General features: G+C 42.7%; 1 protein-coding gene across 5 annotated transcripts in view; it reads right to left on the bottom strand.

The window, feature by feature from the left end:
- LOC147023470 (F-actin-uncapping protein LRRC16A-like) overlaps positions 1-22,994 on the bottom strand; it is a 208,707-nt gene that overhangs the window by 144,659 nt on the left and 41,054 nt on the right. For 2 of the 5 annotated variants that reach the window (XM_085888890.1, XM_085888891.1), the window contains exons 19-26: positions 22,615-22,714; positions 21,481-21,535; positions 21,213-21,385; positions 20,549-20,617; positions 18,896-18,989; positions 11,319-11,417; positions 8,740-8,865; positions 7,009-7,134 (exon numbers count right to left, since the gene is read on the bottom strand). In XM_085888890.1, coding sequence (XP_085745016.1) covers positions 7,009-7,134; positions 8,740-8,865; positions 11,319-11,417; positions 18,896-18,989; positions 20,549-20,617; positions 21,213-21,385; positions 21,481-21,535; positions 22,615-22,714 — 842 coding nt within the window. The remainder of the gene's footprint in view (positions 1-7,008; positions 7,135-8,739; positions 8,866-11,318; positions 11,418-18,895; positions 18,990-20,548; positions 20,618-21,212; positions 21,386-21,480; positions 21,536-22,614; positions 22,715-22,994) is intronic. The other 3 variants (XM_085888892.1, XM_085888893.1, XM_085888894.1) reach the window with 3 other exon arrangements.

Consider the following 22,994-nt stretch of genomic DNA (forward strand, 5'->3'; position numbering starts at 1 on the left):
AAGCGGCTCGTTTTCGTGCACGCTCCGTTGAGGTGTAAATCCCCGGCAGTTCTGTCTGCGCGAATAATTAGGTACATCGACAATTCGGCGATCAACCCTGTAGCGCATGGACAGAAAAGTTGGCTGATCTACGGTGTGGTTAAAAACACACCCACAGCTGGATTTCGGCGTTGATCCGGAAGCTACGACTGGATTGCCCGTCCGGTGGGCGCGCGGCCACAATTAGCTAAAAGCAGTCGTCCGCACGCCGAACGGGTGGAAACCACAACAATATATATATACATATATGTATGTATATATATATATATGCATATATATGAATATATATTGTTGCGAATTCGCGCCCGCCGGTGTGCGGACGTCCACGTAACTCGGATTGCGGCACGTCGCCCACCGGACGGAAAATTCAGTCGTGACCCTCCGGGAACCATCGCCCGGAGCCAGTCACGGGTGCGCCTTTCGACCTCACCACAATCGTGCCAATCAGCCACCCACGTAGGATAGGGTTGTTCGCCAAACTCGACCTACCTAAGTACCCACGCGGATGGTAAACCGGGTGATCGTACCTCGCCGCAGGTCGACTCCGGACACGAGCCGCTTGGGCGGCCCGTTCCGTACTCTCGGGATAACCGAGCGGTGTTATCGTCAACCTCGACGGTTCAGATTATTTACCAGGTGTTTTGCACCCACTACCAACCCTTTACGTGAAGCAGGATGGAGATTCAATTCGGAAAAGACGAAGCGAAACGGGAAAACAGTTCACACAATGCACATTTATTTCCCGGCACACGGAAAGCACGTATATACAGCCATACAGTCAAAATACACATATAGCAATTAAAACAAAAAAAAGCAACAACGACGCAGAGTTAATACCGACAACGCGCACACACGGCAACACTTATACAGCTTTACTTTACAGACGGTGCCAACACACATTTACACAAAAGCAAAGAAAAGAAGCCACCCTCATAGTCAAGGGGGTAGACAGGCCTGTAGGCCAAATGTGCGTGTGACCTGGAGGAGCGGCCAGGTCCGCGAGACCGGGGGGGGGGGGTCCTACCCGCGTCCTCGTGGCGCGTTGGCGGGCGAGCCGCAAATGTGGCCGCGCGGCTGTGCCCCGACTCCGTGCTCCTTGGCAGGTTTCGTTGGCATGACGTTTGGAGTGGGGTGGGAACGGGGCCCCTTTTGCACTATCTCAGCGCGGGGGAAAGGGGGAATTGTTGATGCCCTGGGGGAGGGAGATGGCTGGCTGGCTTGGATCCCGCGACGAGCGATCCCACACCGCGACCTTGTCGCCAACCACCGTCCTTATGGCCTCGGACCCGAGCTCCCTTTCCTGCAGTTCCACCGCCACTCTTCTCCGTTCCGCACTCTCCTCACCCGACCGACCCGACTCTCTTTTCCAAACTCTCTCGGCGACTCCAGAACCCAACTCACTTCATTCGCCTTGCGCTCACCTTCTTATAGGCTGGCAGGAGCAGCTAATATGCAAATATTCGGATCAGAATGACCTCGGGGGCGAAGCCACGCTCGCCCATTGGTCGGAGGAAACGGGGGCGTGAATCTCCCCTGATCCTAGAATTTGCATATATCGACTTCACACACACGCGCCTGGAGGCCAAGCCGCCCCACGCTCGCTTATTGGATGGAGGAAAAGTGGGCGTGTAGCGTTTCTGATCCGAGTTTTCCCCTCGGAAAGGCCGCCATTTGTGCTCGCGGCTCGGTGCGTTCGGCACCAATCGCCGAACGGGCCCGAGACAGCCCGACGTTCATTGTTCACAGGTGGTGCGGGAATGGCCGTAGGAGAGAGCTGAAGGTGGTGGAGGGTTTTCGGTGGTGGTTTGATGGTTATGGTGCCGTTTGGGAATGGCGGTGATGCGATCATGTGGGAGCGTAGATGGTGGCGGTGGCGTGGTTGTTGTGTGATGGCGGTTGAGACGTGGTTGGTTCAAAATAAAGATATAACAGAAAAAATGGCTAACTCAAAGCATCGCAGCCCGGATGAATCACAAATTCCCTCTATACAATGGGTTTGGGCTAACTACACATGTACTCAGAGATATCTCACCTATGGGCCTTGAATGGTGGTTTGCAAATTTCCACAGACGTAACAATATATATATATATATATATATATATATATATATATATATATATATATATATATATATATATATATATATATATATACATACATATCTTCTTCTTCTTCTTCTTTCGGCTGCTCCCGTTAGGGGTCGCCACCACAGATCATCCGTATGATCCGCATAGTGATTTGGCACATGTTTTACGCTGGATGCCCTTCCTGATGCAACCCTGGTCGCCTCTTACGACACAGGGATATGGTACACCTATTTTAACCGGGGGTATACACTGGCCCAGTACACTGGTACTCATTTTGCCGACCTCGGAAGGATGACAGGCTGAGTCAACCCCCTGGTGTACTAATTCAGTGGCCCAACGGGGCTTGAACTCAGGACCTTTTGGATCCCAAGCCGCTGCCCTTACCACTGCGCCAACACCAGGCTAATATATATATATATATATATATATATATATATATATATATATATATATATATATATATATATATATATATATATGCTTGTTCGTTTGATGCAAGTTCCACGCCTTTCCTTACAAATATGGGTTGGAGTAGTAAATTTCAGTGCAAATGCACAAGTGCAGTCTAAGCTCTGCCCTTCTCCTCAGCAAGATGGTCATGGGGATCATTCGATTTTTTGGGGTTTTTTTGTATTGGAGATACATAACCTTTACTGACCAAGTGTCACATACCCTTGTATTGGCACATTTACAATGTACATGGAAATGGTCACTCCATCCTGCAATTGCCACATCGGCCTGCAATCTCTGGGTGCACAGATCGTTCATACACTGTAATGTGAATAGTGGGTAGATTTGTGTCTATTAAGTACATATTTATTGCATGTATCATGGTTGGACGTATTTAATTATTTTAGCATTATATCACAAGAAAATATGCAATTTGGTGTCTGTCTGTCTATCTGTTTGTCTTTTTGACTGCCACACATTCGGTCATTACTCATCCAATCTCAACCAAACTTGACAGGAGTAATAAGGGTCACACAATGGAGGTTGTAGCAACTTCCTTTGCCCCCCCCCCCTCCACAAGGGGTTTCCTGCCTTGGGTGAAATCTGTGTTAAGGTGTATGACAATGCCGACCCACGCCACCCTATTTGACGATGTTTACAATGATGATGCCATCCGATTTTGTCATGTTTCTCAAACAATATCTCCATCCATCCTAAGAACCGCCACTTATAACTGCGAGCAATCATTTTTACGCGGGCGCTTACAAAACTGAAAGTCTCGAGGAATAAAGTTTGATAAGTAAGACATCATAGTTTACACGGTTTGGCAACCATATTGGATTGAAGGAAAGCCTTTAAAAATAATTTTCGCTGAAACTACTTAACCCATAAATTTTTACTTATCAAACTTTTATCACCATGGGGACTCGATGATATGCCAAAAGTTTCGCATCGATCTGGAAAGCTGTGTTGGAGAAGAATATTTTTGAAGGATTTGTTTTTTTCAATCTAATATAACTGCCTAACTACATGACCTATGTCATAAATTTAAAACTTGACTTGCGGGGTAGTCAATGACATTTGTGAAGTTTCCTTTTGATCATATAAAGTTCGTTTTTCTAACCAATATGGCTGCCAAACCACATGACTGATGAAGTCATCATTTTCACACTATGTGCAGAAATGGTATTGGATAATTTTTCGGAAGTTTTGCATCGATAGGTTAAGCAATTTAAGAGAAATTTTTTTAAGATTTCCCTTCATTCCAATATGGCTGCCAGACCATGTGACCGATGATATTTTAGCGATCAATCTTATATTCCTAATGGGAGTCGATGACATAGTTAAAGGTTCACGTCATTTGGTTCAGCAGTTTGGGAGATGGAATTTTTAAAGGTTTTCACTAAAATCCAATATGGCTGCCAAATTATGTCATCAATGACATCATAGTTATCAAGCTTTGTTCCACATGGGAAGTCGATCATAGCTGTAAAGTTTTGCATCGGTCTGTTCAGCCATTTCGGAGAAGAAGATTTTGAAAGGTTTTTTGTTTTCAAAAAAATATGGCACCAAACCATCTCACCAATGAGGTGATCAATTTAATTCACTGGTCACATTTCCTTGTAGATCACCCTCCGAAAGTTTTGTATTGATCGGATAAAGCATTTGACGCATCCAATTATGATGTCATCATAAAGGCACAGAATGGATGACATCATCGTGATCAATGTTATTCCCCATAGTGAGTTCCTGACCAGTGCTAAGTTTCAATTTTTTTCGTTGAGTGGTTCCAGAGTAGATGTCCAAAGTTTTTCCATTTTTCCAACATGGTTGCCATACCACATGACATCTGATGTCATCGTTATTTAAAAAAATATCCATGGGGAAGTGCTCCTACGTTAAAAGTTTCATGTCGACCGCTCAAGTGGTTGCAGAGAAAGCAAATTTAAAAGTAAATAAACATGAAAAATGTGGTGGAAGAAATAAATAAATTAATAAACAGAACAAAAGCAATAGGGTTCCTTCAGTACCCCAATGATAATAACATAACATTTATGTTATTACAAAATAATTTTAATACGAATAATATCTCCTCTCCACAAGGGGTTTTTCCTCCTTGGACAAACTCCGTGTTAATATTGCTACGGATCTGGAAACCATTTGCATTCAACATACAGATGTCCCAAAAGTCAGTTATGTCGTTAAGTTTGTGTGTAGTCAGATCCTTTTCCTTTTGTCTCGTGGGAGAATCAAAGGCGTGCGTTGCGATTTATTTTAGTTAGGTTATTACATCTAATAAACCATCCCATCTGCATGACCCCTTCAGCCCATCACGCTCCATCACCACCCGCTGGCTGCTCGTACCTTGACTTGCCGAGAGGGTGGTCTCGCGGTTCCAGTTCTCGGCTCCCACGAACGTTGTAACTCTTGTACGATGACCTTCGCGGCGCTGACACTGTTACTCGTCGAGAGCAAAGCCATGTAGAGGAGTAACTGGGGTCTCCTGGCAGGGGCAGAGGCCCCGCCCCAGAAAGGTGGGCCGGAGGACCCTTTCCAATCAGAGGCAGACAGCGAGGTGCGTTTTCGCTAAGAACCCCTCCCCGTGGAGAGGCCAATAAATCTCAGAGACCCTCTGTAAAAAGGGTCCGGTCGAGTTTGCTTTCACGGTGGCTGTAACGGGGTTCTGGAGTTTCACAGTGGCTGCTACAAGGAGTTTTAAGGAAGGACAGAGCGACCCTGACCTCCCTCCGTGGACCCCGATTGTTCACTACCTGAGCTCCGTCACGAACCACGAGTCCCTACGTGTGGCTGGGGACTGGACCAACGACCTATGTCAGGTGTTGCATCGTGGAGCATGCCCTTCCTCCGACGGTCAGGTACACCACCGAACTCTGACCACCAGCTTGTCTCTCTCCACGGCTGCAAGGGTCCAATGAAGACTCTGGGTTTCTTGACATTGTGTGTGTGTGTGTGTGTGTGTGTGTGTGTGTGTGTGTGTGTGTGTGTGTGTGTGTGTGTGTGTGTGTGTGTGTGTGTGTGTGTGTGTGTGTGTGTGTGTGTCTGTGGGCCCGTCTTGTAAGTAAATCTGAATAAGTGTTTTTGCTCATTGTAAATATTCCTTCTTACATATTTGCGTTGTCTTGCCTATGTCTTTTTATTGGAAATAAACATTTGTAGAAATATTCCCAGCCCGTTTCTGTCCCTTCTTGAATTTGTCCAGCATGGTTCAGATCTGAGTTTTGGTGGGGTTTTATCCCCGATAATCCGTTCATTCCAGCCGGCACGGCTTTGGCAGTTTCCGCTCGGCTGCACCCAAACCGGAGTTGGTAGTCGGTAGTTGGAACTCTACCGCAGTCGGTAGAGTGACCCGGTTCGAGCAAGACGTGCCGAGGGCGTGGTTTCCCCGGTAGTCAAAATGGCGTAGTTAATTAGGTAAATTGGTTATAGACAAATAGACCCTACGCTACGCGGATGAGATATTGGCGTCCACGGTCGTTTAGACGACCCACCGGCTCGCGGAGTTATCCGAGCGACGGCCTACAATTCCAGGGAGTTTAGTGGGAGATGACGCAAGCTTTCCCCACCTCGTAGTCGTTCTTGCCACCGACCCCCGGCCCACAACAAAATGTATAAATACCTTATCGTAGCTTTTTATGCAGCACCCCTACTGGAGGTAAAATAAATAAACCCCAAACACGTATGAATTCCTTTTTAAATAGTCGTTACTGCTGTTTAAAACAAAACATTTTTGTGGACCGAGCCGAAATCTACTGTAATCTATATACCCAAGAGAGGATAATAACGTGACCCTTCCTGCTGCTCCCATAGGCAGTGGCTGTATGATCGTAATTATAAATTCATCATTACTAACAGGAGTTCTCTTCCAAGGAACTTCAATGCAGAAGGAAACTGTTCGGCCCGTTTTACCTTTGCAATGGTTGCCAACCCATGGTTGTTTGTCCATGTTATAGCATATTTAAATGCTGACCATAAAGCAAGGAGCATCTCCAATTTTCTAAGTCTTTGGTATATGCCTTGAACGGGTTAAAACTGCCGACCTCCCAGACTCACTGGGTTCAGACCGCTGACCTCCCAGACTCAGAGCAGACACGCTAACCATTATGCCACCAGGTCTGGTAAAGTTAAATTGAATCAACACCCATAAGGTGGCTAAACAGCAAGTACAGTGTTAATTTAAGGCAGACAATGACACATTATCTTCCAAAGCTAATAGTTGCATCCATGTACAAAGCAGACTTCTTTTGGACTGTTGAATTGCCTTAACATGGACCAACCAAACATATGCAATGAAGTTGGAATATTATTTAAATAAAATAAAATAAAACAAAAACCAACAAATTGGACCGTACTCCAGAAAATTTAAATGGATCTTTATCAAATATTTTCGTGCACATGAGCGGAGAGTTTCACCTGCAGTTGGCTGTCTATGGCCTGCCCCACATTGGATGCAGCCCCATCCAATTTCTCAATCACAGGATTGATGGAGTTTCTGGAATCCCAAAACTCCTCGCTGCATTTGTAAAGAGCAAGCAGCAGCTGGGTACAAGAGCACAACAGAAACCTTTGATATGAGATCTGTCCTACATGCACCCATTCAATAGTTTGTAACAAATACAATTCACATCTGTACTACAAAAGGAGCAGTGCATGTGTTGTTGAGTCCGTGCGTGCATCCTCGCATGCGAGTTCCACCCATAATTTCTATACTACGTCCATCAATTTATGAACCCTTCAGAACCTTTTCGAATTACCTTTTCTCTCGAGCAGCCCTTTTTGCGCGGAGGTTATGCAGGTTAGATATTATTTCCGACTATTGTCTCAAATTGTGAATTAAACAGATGACTGTGTCACGGGTTTCTGTGAAGTCGGTGATAGCATGATAGGGGAGCAGAAAACGTTACATATTCCAGTGTTTTGACATGGAAATGCCTGTTTGCTTTTATGAGCAGGAGGAAGGTGAGAGTGAAGATGGGCCAACTTTGGAAGGGGGAGGGAGAGGTTGAGGACTTTTGGTGGAGGTGGGACATGGAAAGGGGTTGAAGGCTTGAGTGTGGGGAGGGGATTGATGCCCTAAGGTTGGGAGGGGAAGGGTGAGGACTTATGGTTGGGGTGGTGGAGAGAGCAAAGATGGGACAGAGTTAGGAGGGAGATGCTGTGTGAGTTTACTCATAGTAAAAATGTAAGTGTGTGTTTGTGTGTACATGTGTGTGTCACTGCGGTGGGGGAAGTGAGGGGTGGAGGGTGATGCAATCCCCTGGTGGGTAATGTGCTAGTCCTTCCAAAACAGCAAAGAAAGTTAATTTTATCTTCAGTAAATACTAAAATATGCAACCATAAACGTCAAAGCAGAGTATAATTGATTTCTAAAACGACCTAAAAGGAATACAGTATATGGCAAGCAAGCCGATAAACAATGTGGATGTTTTGATAGTCCCAAACTACACTGCTGTTGACAATTGTGATGAATCATCGCATGGTTATTAGTCGTATGAAGACCAATCAAAAAGTTTCAGGACTTCTTGTTGTTTTCTCCTACGAGAGCAGGTAATGGAAATGTTTGATTTTCAAAATATAATTTCGTGCGCGCGCGCGCCAAAATGCCGAGTCATCTTTAACCAAACTGCACAGTTCGAGCTGCGCAGTAGAACTGCGCAGTGGTCTTCGGTCATAACTGAACATTGAGAACTTGTGGTATTATAGAGATGACCGTCACCTCCACACGGGGGTAATTTTGTATTTCTTAGCCCAATATGGCAGGACAAGCTCATTTAGTAGGCTATTACTTGTCACCCTTCTCAAACGTAATCTCACTTGTCACCGCCACTCCTTTATCTACCATGATCCACTCCCCAATGTAATGTAGAATTGCCTCCTTTCATTCTCAGTCTTTAGTGTAGTCCTTCAGAAAATACAAACATGCACTACATTTGATTGGTGAAATTATTAAGGAGAAGGTGAGATGGTGGAAGAGGATGAGTATTGGGCCATCAATTTGAGTTACTTGTTCATACATCCTCTCAAGTAATAAAAAAAACGATGTCCAACATCAAATGATACAAAATCAAAAATTTCCTTTTTAACAACCAAATATAAAACATGCTCCCTTGAGCTCAGCTGTGTACGATGTGAGCAGAATCTCACCACTCTTGTGTTTTTCGCTTGACTCAGAAGGGTATTGGCAACGCGCCTCTGTGTTGAGTCAGCATTCGGGCCATTTTGCAGTAACCGAAGCTGATCCTGCACCTTCACGCACAATTGATCAACCAGCTAGGATGGAACAGAATGAGAGTTTCGCTATTAGAAGCTGATGCTGGCATTGCAGCAAATGCATTGGCTGCCACTGAGCACAAATGTCGTCTTTTTCAGCAATCATGCACATTTCAGCGAACATTTGCCTGTTAGTACTACACTTATAGCTCCAATTATTCCCACCTTCTTGTATCGGTGGGTGGGGAAACTTTTTGGCCCAAGTATATCTTCAACCAGCTGTCCAGGCCTGACATTCAGGTGAAGGTGGCAGGAATTTGCTATATATTCAGGGTTCTGGGGTTTAGCTCACCAACTCTTCATGGAAGGCACCATGGGATATGTAATGTCCACTCATTAATGATAGCAGATGGTACATCCAGCTTAACGTCTATCCGAGGGAAGGCACAAGTTGTGAGGCAAGGCCCTGCCTGTGAAGCGCACATCCGACAGTTTATATTCGACTTGGGAATAGTACCAAGACGAGAATGTGCAAATGGAAGTTGTGTGTTACGATGTGTAAATAAAGGTGGAAAAAGTCTGCTTTAATGCAATTTAATTCCAGGCTATAAGGCAACAAAAGGTGAAAAATTTGAAAGGGGGTGTGGACTTTTATAGACACCGTGAATATACATAAATATATATATATATATATATATATATATATATATATATATATATATATACACGTATATATATATACACGTATATATATATATACGTGTATATATATATATATATATATATATACACGTATAAAAATATATATATATATATATATATATATAAAAAAATATATATAAATACATATAAAAATATATACAGTATATACAAATAAAAAATATATATATATAAATACATATATATATATATATATATATATATATATATATATATATATATATGTATAACTCATGTTGACCATGTAATCTTTGTCTGTTTGACAGAGTCACCAGGACGAGGCCTCTGAGTTGGAGGTGACACTTTGGTGTTGAACTGTGTCCAAAGAAGATTGGGGGGCGTGCTCGTCATACTAATGTTTCGATGCGATCCGTGCCTTCTGGTTGAATGGTTTGCATTAGCGTGAACAATCATCTGGGTGGCAGACGGACAGGTGTGTGTGTGTGTGTGTGTGTGTGTGTGTGTGTGTGTGTGTGTGTGTGTGTGTGTGTGTGTGTATGTGTGTACGTGTGTGCGCACATGTGCGTTTGTGTGTGTGTACGTGCGCGCACACGTGTGTGTGTGTGTGTGTGTGTGTGTGTACGTGCGCGCGCACATGTGCGTTTGTGTGTGTGTACGTGCGCGCACACGTGTGTGTGTGTGTGTGTGTGTACGTGCGCACACGTGTGTGTGTGTGTGTGTGTACGTGCGCACGTGTGTGTGTGTACGTGCGCACGTGTGTGTGTGTGTGTGTGTGTGTGTGTGTGTGTGTGTGTGTGTGTGTGTGTGTGTGTGTGTGTGTGTGTGTGTGTGTGTGTGTGTGTGTGTGTGTGTTATACCTCCTAGCTTGGGACAGCAGTGAGGCACAGTTCGCATCCAATAGCAGCTGAAGTTGCGTGATCTGTGAGCCGTAATGTCCATCTGCCATACGAGCACATTAACTCTGCCTTACTGTCCAGCCAACCAGGAGGTGGGGTTGTGGTCAGGCGTAACAATAAACCAAAACAACGCCCTTCCGACCCAATAAATGCATCATGGCATTAAATGCCATGAGCGCATGCATAATGCTTTATTTCCCACCAGGATAGCTTCAGCAGCGCACACTTAAGTCTATTATGTAAAGACCAAAGATTTACAGGTTGCAAGTAAACGACAGTGGAGTCACTGAGCATGGTTTCACCCTTGTTATGAGCTTGTGAGAACAACACACCACATAATCGCTTACCTGGGACCAGGCAAACTTAGTCGGCTTAATACTGTGATGAACGTCCTGCCTTGGTATAGCAAGAAGACACAGCTTGCATCCCATAGCAGCTGAAGCTGCGTGATCTGTGTGCAGAAATGTCCGTGTGCCACACGAACATATTGCCGCTGCCTTACTGCCCTACCAACCAGGAGGTGGAGTTGCAGTCCAGTGTAACAATAAACCAAAACACGGCCCTTCCGACATGATAAATGCATCATGGCATTAAACGTCATGAGCACACGCGTACGTACCGCTTCACATCCTGCACGGAGAGCTTCAGCAGCGCACAATATATATGTATATATATATATATATATATATATATATATATATATATATATATATATATATATATATATATATGCATACAGTCATATACATACAGATACATCCATATGCACATCTTCTGATTTTATCCCATGGGCAAGCACAATTCGTAAAAAACAAATTCTCATTTTAATGTTGGTAGATATCCTAGTTGTCCTCAGTCTATTATGAAGCAATGTCACGAGATAATATTCCTGCTGTAGGTTTTCCAAGAAACATTAGTTTTCCTGGAGTCTCTTGCCTGCTGAGTTGTGTCGTGCGCAATGCAGTGCTGAAGGCGGAGAATTCGCTCGGGAGATGCATTTCCACGACCCTGGTTACGCAACAGAAGGGTCTCGATCTATGAGAAATAAGATCAAGGATCATTGTTCGTTGTACCAAATTCCAAGTGTTTGATTGAGATACAGTGCCTTCAGAAAGTATTCACACCCCCTGACTTTTGTCACATTTTCTAGTGTTACAGCCTAAATTCAAAATGGATTAAATTTTAATTGTTTGTCACCGATCAACACAAGATACCCCATAATGACAATGTGAAAACAAGTTTGTGGATTTTTTTTACCAATTTATTGAAAATGAAAATCTGAAATGTCTCGCGTCAATAAGTATTCGACCCCTTTGCTATGACACTCCAAATTGAGTTCGGTGCATCCAATTTCCTTTGATCATCCTTGAGATGTTTCCACAACTTGATTGGAGTCCACCTGTGGCCATTTCAAATGATTGGACATGCATGATTTGGAAGGAAACACAACTTTCTTTTCAAGGTCTCACAGTTGACAGTGCATATTAGAGCAGAAACTACCATGAAGTCCAAGGAACTGTCCGTATATCTCTGAGATAGAATTGTGAAGAGGCAAAGACCTGGGGAAGGGTATCAAACAATTTCTTGTGTTGGAAGTTCCCAAGAGCACAGTGAGCTCCATCATTAGGAAATGGAGAGAATATGGAACTACCACGACTCTTCCTAGAGCTGGCCATCTGACCAAACTGAGCAACTGGGCATAAAGGACCTTGGTCAGGGAGGTGACTAAGAACCCAATCACTACTCCGACAGAACTACAGATTTCCTTGGCTGAGATGGGAGAACAACAGTCTCTGCAGCACCTCACAAATCTCGGATTTATGGGAGAGTGGCTAGACGGAAGCCACTCCTGAGAAAAAGGCACATTTAATCAATTTTAAATTCAGCCTGTAACACAACAACATGTGAAAAAGTCGAGGGTTGACTTCCTATAGGCACTGTAGATATGCATACGTGCAATATTTTCTGAAGGCACTGTAACAATGATAACAAAAGCATGTCAAATCGTTATTAAACAATTCCTTTATTACAAGACCAATTATATATCTATATATATATATAGATATATATATATATATATATATATATATATATATATATATACATATATATATATATATATATATATATATATATATATATATATATATATATATACATATATATATATATATATATATATATATATATATATACATATATATATATATATATATATATATATATATATATATATATATATATATATATATATATATATATATACACACACACACAACAGTGAAATAAAATATATGAATATGTCATGACTAGCTGGATTTAACCCCATCATGGGGAGGAAAGGTGTTCAAATTTGACCTGGGTGTTTGTTTACATACATAACAATGATATACAATTATCACCATTCTGTGACATCAATCATCTGTAAAATTCAGAGCATGATGATATTTTGTGGGGTGACCATTATTATTCGCTGTTTCGCCCTCTTTCAAACGTAAACCCTTTCAAGTTGTGGAATAATGAAAAATCTACCACACCAATTATTTCCATGTGGATCCTCTGGAGGATCTGGAGAGGCGTCCAGAACAATTTAATAACAAAACACAATGTTCATGTTCAGGATCAATGTGCCAATAGGTGGTGTGGCATCTGGCTTCCAGTCACAGAACAGTGATGTGGTTTATATTCGATATAGGACCACTGAAGTAGCTGGGACCAACTCACTTGGGGAGGGGGGGGGGGTGGTGCATCTGCTGATGATGATGACCAACTAGCCAGAAATGCATGTCGGCAGATAATGCCCCCTCCACCACCTACAGGGTCAGCAGACCCAAAAGTAATATTCTCATACATACAGCGTTGCGGTTACGCACTATAGGAGCAATGGGATGTGAGCAGGATTCGTTCCATCAGCTTGCATCAAGCAAGATTTATGGTTTTACTCCATCCTCTTTGTGACCTCACTCACTGGCACAATCATAATTTTCAGCACGTGCACTAAAAGCAGGAAATGCCCGATGACTGGGATTGGTTATCGACATAATCAAGACAAATTTCCTCAAAAATGAATGTACACTCATTACCCTGCCTTTTCAACGGAAGTCCAGGCCAATTTCGAACAACCTTTGTCATACATGCTTGCTCGGGCCCAGGCAATAATACATCTAAATTCTCAGGTACATCGTGGCGTCTTTGTATTTTCAGAAATTTTACCAGAAATAGTTGCTCGATCTTGTTTTGACTTTCAAGAAATTAACGACAACATACTTGTGACATTACTCAGATGTTGTGTTTATGATGTTTAAGGTTGGGTGTGGATGCACGCCACTAAGCATGAAGCCATTGGAGTGAGAGAACGTGTATTTACACATCATAAAGTTGTGAAGCAGGTAAAGACGGCACAGTCACACTCATAGATGTGTGTTTGATTGATTTTCATTTTAAAGCAATTCCTTCAGTTTGGCGATGTGTCTAATTTACAGCAATGAACTAATTATACATGTACGAGTCACAAACATTTCACCTTCGAGGTAAAACAGTCTGTCACCCCTCCTCTTTGAAAATAAGGAAGAATAGGGGGGTAGTGGTGTCAGGCAAGCTTACAGGACTGCTTGCTGCTCTAAAATGATTGACAGGTATCCTCACATGCATCACTGCAAATGGAAGCCACACCCAGCAAGGGCAGGACCAACAAAGGAAAACAGCAGCGATTCTCATTACACTTGTACATCTCCGCAGGCTCACGCTCTTTCCCATACGTGGAACAATACTATCCTGTATACCGAACGAAAACACACACACACACACACACACACACACACACACACACACACACACACACACACACGTTCCTTATTCGATTTGAAACGCTTTGGTCAATTCTCGTGAAATTTGCTGTATCGCATTATTTTTACACGCGGAAGGTAAACATCATAACAATAATAAAAAAACTTTGGATTCTTAATTACGTTGATGTAATAATGCTACCTTCAGCGATCTCACGTCATACATCATGTAACATATGCCCACCTGGTGGTCTCACAAAGCTATCGGCCTGACCTGACAACATGGCAAACTCTCTGAAGATGCTGCTCAGAAAAGTTCCTGGCATAAGTTAGAGGCAGGATTTGAATTCCCTGAGAATGAGAACTTGGAAGGAGTGAAATAATATATTTACTTCCTTTCATGAGAACTTTAGTCTTATCAGCTGTTTATGTTTTATCACGAATAGTAGCATAAAAATGTGGCAAAAATGATGGGTTGGAGTTATTTTATTTGAAAAATTCCAGGACACTGGAAGATATGTTTCAATCCGTAACAGGAAGCGTTATTTTAAAACATTACACGAACAAGTGTGACCCTATTTTCTTTATCTTCTGGGGAGTTTCATTTCCACAGGACAGCCTCGTGAGCGTACCAAAGACTGAAGCATGGCAAACTTAGAGGACAGGGATAAAAAGTATTCATTTTACTCGAATAATAAATTGGAAACATCGATTTATTATTCGAGCAAAATGATTCTAATAAGCGTCAGGTGTTCTTATATCTTCTTTATTTATTAGACATCCTCCGGATGTAAATGAACACTCGTTTTACTCTGCGCGTGTTGCGCATCATGTGCAGCGCATTTCACCTCCACACGCCTTGTATTTGTTGTATTTTTTTTTTGACGTTTCTGGACACAGCCCTTCAGGCTCGGTTTGGAAATCACTGTCTACATTTCCAATAGAAGAGATGTAATTACTCTTTTAAGGAAAATGTTTTTCATGTTTTTTTCATCCTGAAAAATAGACTGTAGCGGACACACAGTCATGCTAAAAGATTGGCTTTTAACACCCAACTCAAATCATACTTTGAAGGGGGACAGACAAATACACAAACAAGCCGGTAGGCGACGAGGGATTCGCTCGGATCGAAGCGCTGGATACGATGCTTTTCATTCTGACCGATCCACCGACGAAGATTCATTGCCAAGACGTATTGGTTCACATACAATTGTTCCTCTGCCTGGCAACATTTTTCCTATTGCGTATTTTGCCAACTGGCACTCCTCATAAAAAAATGACGGTAAATAGACACCCTATTTTTGAAGGACTACCATTTGAAAAATAATTGGTTTGCTGGTTTGTGCTGTGGAGCCTCACGTTGCGCGCGCGCACGCACGCACGCACGCACGCACGCACGCACGCACGCACGCACACACACACACACACACACACACACACACACACACACACACACACACACACACACACACACACACACGGAAAACCCGATAAACTTCTCTCAATGCTCTTGTTACCACGCCTCCTGAGCCACACAATATTTTTCATAAGCCACGCCCACTTTCCATAAGCCACGCCCACTTTCCTACGCCACTCCCACTTTCCCTAAGCTCCGCCCACTTTCCTAAGCCCCTTATAAAAATGACGGTAAATAGACTCCCGATTTTTGAAGGACTACCATTTGAAAAATAAAACCTCAATCAACAATCGGCTTGAGTAAAATTTTCTAAATATCTCGAAGTGTTTAATTCCGAAGTCTCGTTTCTCTACATTCAAAACTGAAGGACAGGTATTGAAAAGACTGTACGCGGTTTTTCGGCCGCTGCACAGCAACGGGTGGTTGCTAGGCAACGAAATTCAAATGCGCACATTCCCAACCCATATGGCACCTGTTGGCAAAGTTTCATCGAAATCGGTTTGCTGGTTCGTGCTGTGGAGCCTTGCGTTGCAGACACACACACACACACACACACACACACACACACACACACACACACACACACACACACACACACACACACACACGGAAAACCCGACAATAAGGGATATCTAGCATATATACTATATAGCGAATCCAATACACATTGTGTTTCATAAAGGTAGAAGATTGCCATCACAGAAAGCTTCATAAAAGGTTCCAAACAAACCAAATGAGCTGTAAATGCCAATGCACCCCCTTATTGATTGTTTTTATTATGAACTTTAGTTTGTTCAAAAGCAATACTGTATATGGAAATAAACGGACAGGTTAAGTGGCAAGAATAAACAGACGGGTGATCCCAATGTCATCATGAAAAATAAAAATTGGCAATTCAGAGATCACCATCTTTGCATTATCACTATCTACTCTACTAAAAAAAATAGAATATGTTTGTATGTATGTGTCTGCTTGTTTGTTTGTTTGTTTGTCCTTTATAGGCGGCTGAACCGTTGGATGGAATGAGATGAAACTTGGCATGAGTGATCCTTGGGACGTGAGAACGGACATGGGGGGGGGGAGGGGGGGTCAAGTTCAATGTTAAAGGTCACGGGGTCAAGGGTCAAGGTCACCGGGTAACTTCAATTTCTCAATTTCATCCGATCGAGACGGGACCAACGCCATTCAACAGATAACTGTACCCGCCCATGGGCGGGTACTTTGCTAGTCTGTTACTAAACGTCGAATCGTGTGTGTGTGTGTGTGTGTGTGTGTGTGTGTGTGTGTGTGTGTGTGTGTGTGTGTGTGTGTGTGTGTGTGTGTGTGTGTGTGTGTGTGTGTGTGTGTGTGTGTGTGTGTGTGTGTGTGTGTGTGTGTGTGTGAGAGCCACTTCATTCTAAAGGGTCCCTGCTGCTGTGGAGTAGTAAAAATGGAACCGTTGGAAAGCCAATAATCGATTAACTTGTAACAAATCCGTTGAATCGTAATGATTCCTGTTTTAAAATAACGTGTTTCCACTGTTGAGAAAGAAGAAACGTGACCTCAAACCTTAACGTAACGGTTCCTACTGTCGTACAATCATAAAAATTGTACCGTTGGAATACCTATAATCGATTTACTTGGTTGGAAAGCTAATAATAGATTTACTTGGAATTAATCGTAAAGATATCTGTATTAAAAGCCTGTCTTTCCAGAATTAAAGAAGACATGGGGATGGGAGCTTAATGGGTGGTTCAATCGGTAACATCGATTTATTATTCGATGATAGCAGGAACTCTTTAGGACATGGGAGGAGCACACAAAATTATCCATAGTAATGCTTCTTGAAGCAATAGAAAATATATATAAAAATACCTGGCAGGGGCACACAAACAGCAACAATAACGACAGCCACCACAACAATGATTTTAATTTATTTTATTCATGGTCTAGGCTTGTGGAAGAGCTAGGACATAGAACAGAACAGGACACAACGTAATAAAGGGAACAGCAAGAGAAAGGGCAAATGCCAAAAGCAGGGTGGAGGGAGAAGGTAGACGGATACGGACAAACTAGGGATACAGGTAATGAGGGGTAGGGGGAGAACACAAGGGGTGGAAAAGATCGATAAATAAGCAAAATTTTGGGATGGGCGTGGATAGTTTAATGGGTGTATAAAATATCATGGCTTTGGAAGGGAAAATATCACTGCCTGAGATGGTGGTGAACAGCTGAAGACCTGGAGGGATGAATGACTTTGAAGAATGTGTGGAAGGTGGTTAGACGGGCAGGAAAAGAAAGGGAAACATGAGTGGAGGTGAGCACTGGTTCAGGATTTAGGCAGTTTTACTTGGCGCGGGTTGCTGGTGGACCACCTGCGTCCTGCAAATACTTGGTGGGGGGGGACAGAACACAGAGAGGGCAGAGGGTGCAAGATCAGAAATGAAGTGGAAGAAGAAGAATTGACCACCGACCTGTCAGCGATGCCAAAGTGATAGGCCCATAGATGCATCTTCAGCGTGAGAGTTTGCAATGATCTTGAAAGCCTTGGTTTCCACAGCGTCAAGCCGAACAAGATGTGAGGTAGGGGGGCCAGTCCAGAGGGGAGAGCAGTAGTCCATCAAGCTGCGAATGGTGATGAAGGCCTTGTAGGTGGATAGGAGGTCAGGTGTGCCAACGGACGACTTTGCACGATGGAGGATGTCCAGTTGGCATCTGGCTTTGGAGGCCAACTTTGAAATGTGGCTTGTCCAAGAGAGATCATGGCTGAGAGTGAGACCCAAGAGTTTGAGTGACTGAACCTCTTTGATACGGTTGTTGAAAAAGTACATGGGAGAGTTTGCGGAACGGTCCTTTCGGTGACAGAGAGTGATTGTTCGGGATTTCTCAAGCTTGAAAGACATATTCCAAGTGTTTGACCACTTTCTGATTTTGTCAAGGTCTGATGAGAGGGAAGAGGTGACTTCATGTCTGTCAGACGGATGAGAGATGTCACGGCAGAGAGTGGAGTCATCAGCAAAGTGATAAAGAGGATTTTCCAGAGTGTCAGTGAGATCATTGATGAAGATTAGGAATAGGATTGGGACTAGGCACTGAATCAGCCCGTTGTGCATACACTCCTGGTCTCACAAATGTGTTTTATGTAAAAGGTTATGTGCAAATGGTAACTCCATGTGGTTTTGACAAGGTATGCCAATGGACCAATTATTCAGAGCAGGTGTTTTTGTGTGTACCAGGTACTGTAAAAAAATATATATTAATGAGTTTAAAATGAAACATACAATACTTTATTCTAGCATTGTGCAACAAACAACAGATAATTGGCTGGTCACCTTGTGCAAAGCAGCCTCTGTTTTTTCCGGTTGGTTCTTGATGGCAAGGCTCACATCATGGACAGGGATAGGCATCGAATGCAATGTGTAATTTCTGCAACATAACACAAGTTTAAAATGGCAAACAGCACATGACAAAGATTGTTACCCAATAAATGTGTACCCCGCCCAGTTTAGAGCAGACCAAAGGCCTGAGCTTGAGTATTATCTGACCTCATGTATTGTGCCATTTTTACATTTTTAAAGCCAAAACAAGTTCGACATATTTTAACAGCTAAAAAGCAATGTTCCAAAATTTAAAAAACAAATTCCACAAAGTATCAGGACAAACCCAGTATCCCCAACCGCTATGCAAAACAAAGGACCCAAACATTATTGGCAATGACAATAGAAATAAGTTAGGGAAAGGCTTTCTCTCCATTTTTAATTCCAATGGTATTGAAACTGACTTTTGGCTTTGCAGAGCCCTCAGGTCAAAAATGATCCTGATGATGCCCCAAGAAGAGTCAAACCAGTTGGTCGGTTGGACCATCGTGTTTGCGCTGATAACATATGGAATTTGCTTTTTGGTGTTAAAACTGCCTTCTTCTTTCATATGCGGCACATGGCTGTGGGTAGCATCATTTTTGGTGGGGCATCTGTGTCGCTGATGCAGTGCCCCCTGAAGGTTAGAACAGGAATTTGTATTTTGTTCAGAATGCCGGTGGTAGCTCGCCTACTCTTTGCGAAAAACACTGTGGGAACTTTATCATCCACAAACTGTAAAACTGCCTTCTTTTACATCAATTTTGCTTGATTTCCTGTTTTTTTTTTAATGTTCTAACCCTGATAACTGTGTTGCTAATGTCCTGCCTCCAATTGGTAACTCGGATCATTCTACTGTTTTATTCATGTCACGGCTTCCATCATGGGTGAGAGAGACAACTAGCAATGAGATTCCTGTCCTCTTTGTAAGGACAACCGAAATGGTTTCCCATTGGCAGAATAACAAGGTCATGGAATACGTTTGACAAACATATTTTAAGTAACAACATAATGTAAAATGTGAAACAAATTGATATTGAAATAGTCATTAAACAAAAAGTAGACAAAAAAAAAAAGTGAAATTTGTGCTGGAATGAAAAACATCTGGTATGTGAACACAGCTATATTTCAACACATATTTACTCCTTTACAAGGCGCTTCAATACAGGAGGAGGTCATTAGGTCCATCCAAAGCTTGTGCTAGTATTGCCAAACTATGGTTGTTCGTCCATGCTCTATCCTTTATGTCAATGCTGAGCATTAAGCAAGGAAGCAAGACATACTATTTTTAAAATATTCAATAAATAGCCAGGGTCTGAATTGCTGACCGACCAGACACAGATTATACACTGACCATTATGCCACCCATTGTGATCATTTTTAAAAATTAAATGATCGAATATCACCAAGAAAGGATGTAGTAACAGGTGTTGACATGTGCATATGGACATAAAGAAGACAATGGTGAGTTTAACCTGGACAAGGTGAGTAAACACCAGAGTTGAGCTTCAGCTCAGGTATTGTACAAGTTATTCGAGAAAAGTTTCAATCACCATAACAACTCGAAGCTTCCAGAAAGCCGAGGCCAATTTTGCAAACATTCTCGTGAATTCACCGACTGACATTTACCTCTCCAATGCACAGGCGACATCATAAAGACCCTGTGCTGTGGTTCCATTACGATCCCAGGCAACTGTTCTGTAGAGAGAGGAGGTTTAGCATGTTCTTACCAGTCAAGATTGTTTAAAAAAAAAAAACATTTTTGATCACATTAAACTGGGATTTTCGCACCTCTTCCCCACCGGCGAGCCAAACAAATGCGTCCAATTTTAGAGCGAAAAATAACCTTGGGAGGGCAGTCAGTCGGGACATCGAATGAAATCAGCAGAACACTGACCACAATATGACAACTGTTCACTGTAATAAGCTCGGTGAATCCGAATATTCAAACAAAGTGAAGAGGATTAAGATATGTGTCTGCTGTTTATTATTTATTTATTTATATGAAAATCTAAACACGTCATCATCTTTAACATTTACATTAACTTCAACGCAATGGAAGAGGAACAAGTTCCAAGTTTAGTTTATTCACCCGTTACAATGTACAACATAGTAAACAGCCCTCAAAACTACAATTGGAAAAAAAGGATCGAGTGGGAGGGAAAGGCAGTCATGTCGGTGTGCTGTTATCACTCCCCCTCATCATCCACAGAAACAACCTATGGAAATGAACCCCTCTGGAATCCGAAAAAGAAGGCCCATACCGTTATTGACAGAACTGGGTCCAACTTACCTGAGGGTGGTGTTGACAGCAAGGGCCTTGGCTAACATACGTGCCCCCGAATCACCCATCCCATTGCCTGACAGGTCCAGGTGAGAGAGCGTTGCTGCACCACAGATGGCACTCGCCACAATGACGGCCGCAGTTTTCAATCGAGAGTCAGCCAGAGAGAGAGACTTCAGCCACTGTGGAACATCACACTGCCTGTCACCATTACGGTGTTACCTCAACCATTGTATCCATCTCAATTCATCTGACTGTTTATCGAATAAAAACGTACGAATTCTTCATCCTGGATCATGAGAACGATGCTCTCCATAACTGTAGATATTGCCCTGCATACACACACACACACACACACACACACACACACACACACACACACACACACACACACACACACACACACACACACACACACACACACACACACGTGGAAAAACTGAAAATGCCAAAAACACGGAAAGCATTCTCAGATACACTGCACTACCAAAAGTCGTGGGACATCTCTTTGCCATTAAGAGACTGCCTCCATCTGCATATATGATTGACATAACCATGATCATCAACAGATAATTTTAGAGCACTCTGGCTGCAAAGGAAGGAGCTAATGGGATTCCAATAAAGAATGATAAATGGGTGTCAGAGAGTTGGTACTTCCATCAGGATGATTTAACTCATCCCAGCCATTCTCAAATAAACATTGGGCAAGGGCATCATGATGGGGAAGACCACAGACAACACCGGAGTCTTGACTATTGATCTGGCAGATGATGGGCCATAACCTCCGGAACCCTATTATGTTTTATCACAGATGGAACAGATACGAGAAAGTCACATCAAACATACAGGATGGGATGATGAAGATCAGGGTATCAAAGAAGCTTCAATCTTTTGAATTCCACACAATGGAACAAAAATAACATGCATGCAAGCCTTTCTTCAGTGTGATCAATGCAGAACATTGCATGGCATGGTAAAATGAATGGGTATGCACAGGCCTCAAAATATGCAAACAAAATTTTACTGCACAATGAGTCCAGGGATACATTATTCATGTCTGATGGCAGGGTGCGTGGGATGTGCTGGAACATCTCAAACCTCTCAAAAATCCATGGAAGATATTACAATGACCCCAAAATGACAACAGTGACCACAAAAACAGAAAAAGGAGGTGCATTATGGGAGGAAAGGTGGGGAATCCCACTTCGAACGTATCAAAAACTGATTGTACATGTTACAGCAGGAGGGGCGTGACAGCAATCCAAGGAAAGAGGACACCATACGACGTATTATATGGCCTTGCAATCAGGCGTGTAAGGCATTGCCACGAAAACAGTGTATGCCATGAAGTTTGGCATTACAATTTACTCGCAGGCACGTCAACAAGATAAATAAGGAAATAAACACGTACTTTGGTCGCACATTTGAGAAGTTGCGTCCAATATAGACATGTCTTATTGTGCGATTCTTGCTCAGTGCTTGAATCACGTTCGCCACTTCAACATCCAAGCCTGCTGGCATACATCCCTTGAGTTTCAATACGACTCATCAGCTTTTACTTCAATTCAATGCATCATCCTACCATGATCAGCACAACTTTTTTTACAATTGGAAATTATGATAGCTCACAATAATTATGACGGATTGCATTTCAATTTTTATTTTTCTTTCAAAATACAGTATTCAATAACCTCTTTTTTTGCACCGAATTACAATATAGAAGCATGACAGACTGCAAATGATCAATGGCAACAGCATTAACAAACTCAAATGCTTCGACGCAGAAAAGCC

This window comes from Eptatretus burgeri, chromosome 7 (assembly GCF_056783735.1).
Source record: "Eptatretus burgeri isolate ZD-2024b chromosome 7, Ebu_testis_v1, whole genome shotgun sequence".
Lineage (NCBI taxonomy): Eukaryota > Metazoa > Chordata > Myxini > Myxiniformes > Myxinidae > Eptatretus > Eptatretus burgeri.